Source organism: Phycodurus eques, chromosome 11, assembly GCF_024500275.1.
Source record: "Phycodurus eques isolate BA_2022a chromosome 11, UOR_Pequ_1.1, whole genome shotgun sequence".
NCBI classification, from domain to species: domain Eukaryota; kingdom Metazoa; phylum Chordata; class Actinopteri; order Syngnathiformes; family Syngnathidae; genus Phycodurus; species Phycodurus eques.
Genome location: NC_084535.1, coordinates 13,176,866 through 13,187,313, shown reverse-complemented (window position 1 = coordinate 13,187,313; position 10,448 = coordinate 13,176,866). Strand labels below are relative to the sequence as shown.

At 40.5% G+C, this 10,448-nt stretch overlaps 1 protein-coding gene across 1 annotated transcript in view; it reads left to right on the top strand.

Annotated features, from left to right (window-relative positions):
- The first annotated feature begins 6,596 nt into the window (after window positions 1-6,596).
- ercc6 (excision repair cross-complementation group 6) overlaps window positions 6,597-10,448 on the top strand; it is an 18,576-nt gene continuing 14,724 nt past the window's right edge. Inside the window, exons 1-6 of the mRNA XM_061690767.1 lie at window positions 6,597-6,805; window positions 7,243-7,423; window positions 7,521-7,749; window positions 8,575-8,695; window positions 8,776-8,890; window positions 9,143-9,845. Coding sequence (XP_061546751.1) covers window positions 7,252-7,423; window positions 7,521-7,749; window positions 8,575-8,695; window positions 8,776-8,890; window positions 9,143-9,845 — 1,340 coding nt within the window. The 5' untranslated portion in view covers window positions 6,597-6,805; window positions 7,243-7,251. The remainder of the gene's footprint in view (window positions 6,806-7,242; window positions 7,424-7,520; window positions 7,750-8,574; window positions 8,696-8,775; window positions 8,891-9,142; window positions 9,846-10,448) is intronic.

Genomic DNA, 10,448 nt, shown 5'->3' with positions numbered 1-10,448 from the left:
CTAAGAGAAGGGCATCTATCATCAGTTTGCCACTGTGAACTTACTCTGGACAATACACACACTAGCTCTGACAACACATGTAAGTTATTCTCCGTCTGTTTTATTTATACTGTGTACCATCGTGAAAACTGTTTATTCTAGTTCTGTGTCTTGATCCAGGTGGCCTCTAAAAATAGAAAGGCATTCAATGGTGCTATGATCGTACAGAAAATGGATGGATAGATGGACTACTTTTCTTCTGTAATTTGGAAAACGCAATCTGACAAATGTCCGCCAGATGTGTTGATGGAAAAATTACGTTATACCCCAGTCCAGTGGCGGGTGGGGCATTTCCGACGTGGGCCTTCACTCATCAGCCAAGTAGTAAGATAACGGCCCAATTGGCCCCAATGCAAGTGGACTATAACACAGAGAAAAAGAAAACCCTCAATTTGCACCAATATCTGGATCTGGATCAACATTTAAAGCCACTTTCTTTTCAGTTTCAGTACTATGACACTACAAAGTTTTGTTTTTGCTTGATCCTGCAAACGTATTAATGATCAAAACATCACCTCTTGCCTTGCTTGCTAACCACACTGTGCACATGTGCACATACGGTGAGCTGAGGTCACATCATTGCACCACATACAGTATATCGAAAAAATTCAAATAGAGATTTTGTCAGTTACCAAACTCCACCTGACCTGGAAGTAACAGACTGATTGTGTATACCACACAACAACTTTGTATGTAGGTTATTGCATCTGTTTATGATAGTACAGCTGTGTAAAATCACAAACAGATGCATTAAGCGGCTACTGATGAGAGGTCAGCCCATCCCCGTAATCACTATCAGGCCCTCAGAGAGACATTTGCTAACTGAGACACCGCAACACATGGGAGACATTTTCACTGCCAATGTGGTCTCACATATAATGTACTGTACAGTGAATTCATGGAGACATGGTGAAGCTCCACACGTGTTGGCTTTTTCTACAGTCCGCTGCTTAAGAAAACATCCTTTTTCGTGTACATTCTTACTGAGACCTTGGATTGCTCATAAATGACTAAGCACTTTTTATCGTGACATATGGCCTTGTTACAGAGCTCTATATACAGTAGAACCTCCAAAGTGGACGACAATCTGTTCTGCCGCTGGTTGACTTCCAAGCTGTTCTAATTGCAAAGCAGTTCACCCCTAGAAAGGTTATCCACTGTGTGCACCACTGTAAATAAAACACAAACAAAGCAAAATGACTTACCCTTTTAAGACACCTGGGAACAGGAGAGTGGTCATACCGTCACCTGGTGGCTCTTGATGGGATAGCTGGTATTAATGAATAATAATAATAATAATCATAATAATAACAGAATGTGCTTGGAAAGTAGCTAGTTTGAACTAGTTTTGAAATAGTTTTGGTGCATTTGTTGACAGGTTCCACTGTTACTTTATTTTGCTCATTCTCTCCTAATGATCAGAATTTGATAAGATTTTTTTTTTTATTAATCGCACAGATCTTTTTTTTAATTTATTTATTAAGTAAATGATACCATTTTTGACACTACAAATATTGGAATCATTTAATTATGCTGTAGGAAATTGCCAGTTTTGGACATTTTAAGGGTTTGCTGAGAAGAAAGTCAGTGTTCAAGCAGAACATCTCTTGGGAAATCATTCCCGAACACGAGAGAAAAACAGTGTGAGGGAACTTAAATGCCCTTTGGCATTTAAAACAAAATCTAGTGGAGCTACTTTCCAGATAATTAGGGGCACATTTACAATTGGGGATACACATAGCCCAAATGGATTTAGGGAAAAAAAGTCACTGTAAAAAGTATTCAAATGTACCAGGTAGATGAGGTTCACAGGGTGAGAACTGAGTCAAGTCAGGCATCTGCTTTGACCCTCATAAAATAGATTCATAATGCGCCGTGACATCAAAACAAGTCACGTAAAAAAGGGAGACGCAAAGGCTCTTAAGGATGTATGGGGGGGGTAAAATACCTTTGCCTTTCCTTAAAAAATATATCCTGAAGGCATTGGTCATTTTCCAGCTTGTTGATGAAGGCCATATGGAAACAAAGCACCACAATTCCATTCATGAGATAAAGTGAAGAACCTCTGCTCTGATTAACTACCGCAAATACCAAGTTATGTGTTGCCTTCAATGCATATAAACGCCCAGCGTATTTTGGAACCATTTCTCTGAGGAGCAATGAGTACTGAGTACTGAGGACGTAAACCTGTTAGTGTTAAAGTCTTTAAATCTTGCTCCGTGTGTTATTCTACTGTCAGGATGGAGAGAAGCGCAACACGGCAGCGCTGACACACCACACACCCTCAGGGAGGTGCTCGCTACCCCCCCATGCCATATAAATCTGCAGTCCCCCAACATGGGCAGGATTCATTACATGCACTCTTGTTCACACACTAAAATGAAGACGGACAGTTTGGAAATTCACCAACTCCTGTCAGTTTTGCGGGGTCCATCAAAGCAACTTCCCTGGTCATTACAAAACCTCAGTATCATCCTGTGCAAGTGGTAAATGTTCCAATTCTGTCATGTTTTCCCACATTCTGGCTGCGTCACACTCAAATTTAAATGTGAGTACTTAACTTAATTGGAGTGGTGAAATTTGGTGGGTTTATTTTGCAATGGCAATAACTCGGCTGTTACATGCACTCACGAGTCGCAACTTACAGGTGTAACGTGTAAAATATAGATGGGTCATTTTTATATAATTTGATGAATAACGGTAAAGACATGGCCCACTGAATTTCCTTTTGAAAATCAATTAATTTAACTGATATGCGTATTTGAATTTTTGGCAATTCTTACCCATAAAAAGGTCATAATTGTTTTAAAGACAAAAAAAAAAAGTAAATATTTTTCAAACTTTTAATGGAAAAAATATATTCACCGTTAGGTGTCCAAAATGAAGTTTCATGATTTGCAACATATTTTCTGAAGATGCTGATTACATTTATAGATATATCGGATACTTCTCCTATTGCTTAATATGCCTTTTCCTTGAAAACTAACACAAATTCCTTCTTTTTTGTTCTTTTACAAACCCTCATTCTTTGTCACTCAAGCTGTCCTTACCATTAATGCCACTGGAGAGAGCATCATTATGTTGTTGCAATACAGGGCTCTGTGAGCTCAAGTGCCAGGATGAGGCAGCCATTTTGCGTTCACACAATAGCAGACAGCAAAATAAATGGTTTTATTTCTGAGATATGAATGAATATGTATGAATTTGTGAAAGTGTCACAACTATTGCATGTCTTTATCATTATTACCATTGCATAAAGACAAGAGTGTAAATGGGTTTAATGAGTAGTAAGGATCATTTATGCATTTGTAGCCGCAGAGTTTAAAGGGCAACGCATGTAAATTAGGCAACTCACACAATTTTTATGAAGCCACTTATATCTTTACCATTTATGCACTTTAGTCTTTACTCTTTACAATTATAAAAAGAAGTGTATTTCAATAGGCCACCACCATTTTCTCTGTCATTAAGGTTTGCCTTTACAATGAATGCCAAAATTTTAAATCATCGACCACTTTTTGAAAATGGGACTTTATGGGTGGCTGTTTCAGTATGGGCATAAAAAAAAAAAAACTGCTAATCAGATTTTTTTTAACAGGTGTCTTTACCATTATTGATGATATTATATGAAAATTACCCCTATGTGTTGATACACTATATTGCCAAAAGTATGCACACACCTGACTTGACTCAGATATACATTTAAGTGACATCCCATTCTTAATCCATAAAGTTTAGTATGACCTAAGTCCACCCTCTGCAGTTATAACATCTTAAACTCTTCTAGGAAGGGTTTCCACAAGGTTTAGGAGTGTGTTTATGGGAATTTATGACAATTTTTCCAGAAGCGCATTTGTGAGGTTACATGCTAATGTTGGACGAGACGGCCTGACTCTCAGTATCCGCTAATTCATCCAAAAGTGTTCTATAGGGTTGAGGTTTGGATTGTGCAGGCCAGTCAATTTCATCCACATCAAACTCTCTCATCGGTGTCTTTATTAACCTTGATTTGTGCACTGATGCATGGTAATTTTGGTACAGGAAGGGACCATCTCCAAACTGTTCCCACAAAGTTGGAAATGTCCAAAATATTAGCCCTTAAACTCCAGTGAAAGGAACTCTGAATGCTTCTGCATACCAAGACTTTTTGGACAGTCAAACAGTTTGGGATTTTGCGATTTAATAAAAAAATAATATAATGAAGTATAGTGCAGGTGGAGCCTCAAAACCCGATGGAGGGTCACAGTTTATCCATTGCAGGGTGCTGGTAGATGTGCAGCGCTCAATCACTCAGTGTGCAAGTGTGAGTCACCAACTACTGTATTTTTGTTTCCCCGATTGTCCACTTCAGTCGTGTTTGGCCACGTTGCTTGGTGTGAGGTGGGCCTCAATTTCATGAATAGTCATGACAAAAATGCTGGTTTTGGCCCATTTTTTTTGTTTATTTGGACTGCTTTGTCACTCGGTAGCCTATGCAGTTCATACAGCAATGACCAATAAGAATGATGACCGAAGACCAATAAGAGAAGAGATTGATGTCATGTGGTTGTGACACATTTTGGGATCTTGCACTTATGAAAAGTAATTTTGGTTACTGCTGTTTAAAATTTCTAATGTGGAAAAAAAGTGCATTGGGTTGCTGACTTTATATATTTTTGATTATAGAATAAAACTTTTTTAAATACTACAGCTGCATGTACTGTAGCTGTATTGTTTGTTTACATTTGTATTAGCACCTGTGATCGTTTTGGTCACTATAATTGTGATTTTCCATTGTCATATCGTCTCATTATTACTGCACATACGGTATGAAGTCCTACACACTGCACAAAATTGCTTAAAATATATCTTGTGCATCGGAGCCTACTGAGAATAGAATGTTGGGCACCAAAAGCGTCTACATTCAAATATCAACAAATGAATATAATTCAGTGCAGAACTTTGCCAGATGGAGGTCATTCATTCAACACTGTACCGCCAGCTACATCTTTGTCATAAGATTTCTTGAGAACCTTTAGATTTATTTATTTTTTTTGAAAATAAAGCTTTAACGATTTGCCATAAACCTATAGCCAAACATGTGGGCATCATGTTGATCAAGTCTGTGCAGAAAGGAGAAGTGAAGTGTTGGCCTGGAAGGAAAGTTCCATGTGTGCAATAGAGTACAGGATCACTAAAAAGGTGACAAACACCATCCCAAAACAAACGAGAAGGGGGTTGTAGAGCTCCAGCACAGCTACTGATTACAGTGGAATTGATCAAGCAAAACATTACATGGCCATTTGCACTACGTAGTAATTCAGCACGTTATTCTGCTGCTACAGACAATCCTGAGTGAGAACCTTTAGTGCTCATAATATAATTTATATCTCGGACTGGGGAATTGGCTCACATTTCAACAAGACCATAAGTCAAACAGCATGCCAAGAAAATACAAGTACTGCTTTGGGAAAAAACTGATGGTCCAGAAGCAAGATTTTGAATTGACTCTGGAGATGTCTGAAAATGTCCAAGCACTTACACTCTCCTCTCATGTGTTTTCTATGCAAAGGTCTATAAGGTAGCCGCGGTACAAAATATCTCCATCCCTTGGTTTAAAAAGGCTGAATTTACACAAAAGATGGAGGGCAAAACAGATGATAAGTTTACATTCCCCACCGCATCTCGACCTTACAGTCACAACATAGTGAGCATGTATCACTTTTTTTCACAACATGAGTAATTCATCAGACGTTTATTATGACCCATTCTGACTCCTGTGTGGGTGGCTTTGTAAAAACAATGACCTAAAATCAAAACAAGGTCTGAACTCAACACACTGAAGAGCTTACTGTGATAAAACAAAAACTTATACAAATAATTATTTTTTGCTTTATTTAGCATGTTCAGTGTCTTTATAACATGTTTGGAAACCTGCAATATTTTTCATCCCTATAGATTGATATAAAGATTTATTTTCCATTCTCCAACCCCCCATGCAAAGCCCAGAAAATGTTTTAATTAAGACCGCAATTTATTATTGCAAGACATTGGAAACAAACTTCCTCTGAGGAGCACAACTACTTGGAAACATGCACATTTATATCAACATTGAAGTGTTGTCTTTTCAAACGCTTCCCATTACTAAACAGACAGAAATGTCGTTTTCATTCATATTTGCTCGAATGTATAATCTAATATTTTATAGCAAAGACACACACTCTTTATTGCCCGTATAAATACTGTAGTTCACTGCCTTTTTGTGGGGAAATATGGAAAATTGACTTTTTAATTGCTTGTATAGAAATAATTGGCTTTCCGGAGTGCCTGCCCACCCATCAAGTGTGAACTTAAACAATCACGCAAATAATTTGTTATCGGCTCATTTCTGCAAATCCTGTCTGTGTGCAAGCCGTTTTGCACTTCTGCCCTGCGACAGGTCATTTACATAACAGGCCACCCTGACGTCACAAAGGAGTCGATTGACGTCACAAAGGAGGGGGCAGACCCAGGCACCGCGGTGCCAATAAATATCCACGATGTCTAATCCTGTCACAATATTCTGTTTCGCTTGTCGTGGAGGACCCCTCCACTCTTCTGCTCTTGTCAGTCAACTAATAACCGAAATAGAAAATGGCTGTATGGCGTCATCTGTCGGACAAAAAAAGAAAGTGAATCCACAACACCACCAGAGGGCTCTGTCGTCCAAGTCAAAGACTCACCCGGCAATCTTCGGCTCCGGAAGATGCTTTTGGCAGGTCGCTGATACTGTGTAACTGCACGTTTCGTAAGTATGGTCTTTCTCTTCCAGACACACGACATATGTGCCCTCCTATCATCGCGAGTTAGTCTGTTCTGCGGTGTATGAGTCGTCAGTCGTTCTCAACTGCTCGCCTGGACAGTTAAGAATGAGCTTAGCAGGCTAGCCTAGCCCATGTAAACAATCAACTGCCGTGAGACACATACTACACTGGCAGTTTTGATGAAATAGCTGTCTTACATGAGAAGGGGTTTATTCGAAACAAATCGCCGCGCTTCGTGATGTACATGTTAATTCACACATCAAAGTCCATCGCATACGTGGCCAGGTACCCGAAAGCTAGCTAAAAGTGGATCTGCTTGACTTGCTGTCCAATATCACAATATTCTGGTAATAATATTAGGTGCGTTTTCAGAACCTCATTAAAAGATGGCAACGGGCTTGTCTGTCCTATTTTGTTGCAGCAAGTCACCATGCCAGTAGATGGATTAGAGGACCAGGCCCCCTCCTCCCTGTCTGGGCCGGCCAGTGCTGCTCTCACTAGGACAGGTTCAGAGGAGAATGGAGGCTCAGCACTTTTTTCTCAGGGCCCTGAGGCTGCGTCTCCCTGTACAGCTGTCAACGAGGCTGGGGATGGCAATTGTGGTGAGAACTAAAAGAAAGCTAGCTGAGTAATTTTGCTTGGCACCTTTAGTAAAATAATTAATCATGTTTCACATTGTCATCTCCTGTTTGTGTTCAGGCGGTAAGAGGGCCGGAGCTTTGGTGCACATCGACCGCCAGCGCATCCAAGCGGCGTCGGCCAGTTCTGGGGCTGTCGAGTTGCTGGGTCTCGGCGTGGCCGTCTATGACCAGGATGTCCTGGAGCGAGGCGTCATGCGGCAGGTAGACGAGGCCATCCGGGAGGCCAGTCAGGGTGCTGCCAAAGCCGAGGCCAAGAAGGAGTACGAGATGGTGCTGGATGACGTCAGGTAACAAAAACTCCCAGAGCAGGTGTGGGCAAAGCCACGCAAACGCACACACAGCCAATTTTAATATATGAAATAAAATAGAACCAAAAAAAAGAGTAATAGTAGTTGAAGAAGAATGAAAGAAGTGATGCTAACATTTGGCTTATCTGCAGTTGCAAACTCTTTTCCTTGTTATTTTTGTTGTGGTGAATAAATTGTGAGACAAACACTCACACCACCAGGTGGATGCTCAAATTTGTGCCGATGTACCCTGCGTAATGCCATATACAGCCCATGAGAGCATTTGATCTAATCTCCTATGCAATTCTAAAAAGACAAAAAAAAAAAGCGAAGAAAACAACAACAAAAAACTAACCCAATAAATTGCCTTAGTTTTTGGCCCCTGATAGAAGAAAGGTTGCCCACCCGTGCCTCTGAGTCAGGCATTCTGTCACAACATATACAGAAAAATTGAAGAAGGGTTCCTTTGGCCCAGTTATGTGTACACTTCTTAGGCACCCCGCCATAATCTTTTACAGTGATGTAAAAATGTACTTAATGGTGTTTCTAGTACTTTACCCCCACATGTAGCTTAGTAAGGTAATCACATTATTTGACACACCTCTTATATTATACTATACACCGCTGCAAATTACAACCATAATAATAAATGTGTTGTTAATAATTAGTAGCTTTCTGATTGTTTGATGAAGCATATTGTATCATCAGACTGAAGTTTGCAGAAGGTGAGGTGTAATTTTAGGTACATTCCAATATTACTGTGAACTATAATTAATTCCTGTTATGATTATAATAGTTCTATTTCAATTTCCATATGACTTTTAGGTCTGTGACGTTATCTCTGAAGCATATCAATAAGATCATTGAGCAGCTATCCCCTTATGCATCATCGAGTAAAGACATCAGCAGGAAGATTGAATCTGTCCAAAGGCAGAAAGAAAATAAGGTAAGCTTGTGTAACTTATATTTTTGAATCAATCTTACAGTGACTGTAATGCTGAAAAGGGTTTTGTGTGTGTGATTCAGGAGAAGCAATTCAAAAAGGTTCAAGCCAAACAGAAGCGGCTTCAGGCTATTTTGGGAGGCGAAGTTACCCAAAGGTTTGAAGATGAGCTTTTGCCAGAGGATGCCGAAGACGCAGGTAACGGCACGTCTACAAATGCTGTTTACTGAAAATCTAAGTTTGAACTAAATTCATGAACGGAAGCAAAAAAAAAGCTTTGTTGTGGGCACCGGGGACAAGTTCAATAAGAATTAACATTATGTTCTATTAAAAAGTCCAAATTCATGTGACCCTCCAATGCACCAAAATGTCCGACTTCCTTGTTTTTGTGCAACACACCATTATCTGGCTAATTCTAATCCTGGCCAATACTTGTTTGTTTTGTACCAGAGCCTGGGCCTTCCACGCTGGGCAGCATGCTCATGCCAGCCCAGGAGACCGAGTGGGAGGCGCTGATTCGGACAGGTCACATGACACCTTTTGGTACGCGAATCCCACAGGAGGAGGTGAAGAAGGAACCTCGCAAACTGATGCTGGCCGAGAACTCTGCATTTGACCAGTACCTGGCTGACCAGGCCAAGCTGGCGACCGAAAGGAAGAAGAGGACTCTTGTGAAGAAAAAGAGGAGCTCTGGTACTCATGGGCCAGGATCCAAAGGAACTGAATCCTCTCCGAAGGATAAGAAAATGCGTAGGCGCATGCAAAAGCTCCAGATAACTGCTCTGAAGGCTCATCCCAAGGCGAGACCAAAGATTGAGCCACGAGCACCAAAACCAAAGAGAACACCTCAAATTGAAGGCGACGAGGTCGACAGCGACGGCTCTGAGTACCTGCCGAGCGACGAATGCTTTGATCCTGACCAAGAGGAACGAGATGCCATAGAAGAAGGCTTTGGGGAAGAAGGTGACAATGATGAGTACGAGTTGAAAGCGTTCAAGAGGAAGAATGAAGCAAAGGGCAGGAGGCCAGTCAAGAAACAGAAGAGTGTTGATGAGTATTCTGATGAAAGTTCAGATGAAGAGAATGACGCCAAGAGTAAAGGAAAGAAATGCAAAGATGACGGGGATGTGGACTGTTACAGACAGCGAATAAGGTACAATCTTCACTACTACAAACATGACAATACAATTCCAAATTTGCGCCAAACTTTATAGTGGTCAAGCCACCATCCTGTATTGCATCACTGCAAAACCTCAGCGTAGTTTGTGAGACTTTGGCTTAACACAGTGGCTTAACTTAACAACTGTGTTTTGGTGTTTCTTTGAATTTTATTATTTCCTATGATTAAAATTTTTTTTGAAACACAAGCAGCGGTTCCAGAGTTTCCACTGTTGTTCTCTATAACAAAGTTTCGGCAGTAAATCTTTTTAGGAAAGTGGACAATTGACAAGATTGAACCTTTTTAGTTTATGCACACATGGAATGGTATAGAGAAAATGTGCTATTGTTATTGGCATTAGTTAGTTAGTTGGTTTGTGCTGGCTGCACGGTGCCAGAGGAGTGTTAATCCCAGATGAGATTGGCAGCTCTTGACGAAGCAAATTCACTCTTTTTCCCCTTCTCGGTCTGCCCTAATTATCCTCCTGCACGTGGTTTTATAAGCGCACTCACTCACTTCCTCTCATGCTCAAATTAGGGGAAGAGCACCCCTAATGAGATTTCATATTTATAGCTGCCAAATAAATTGTGTTGGCAT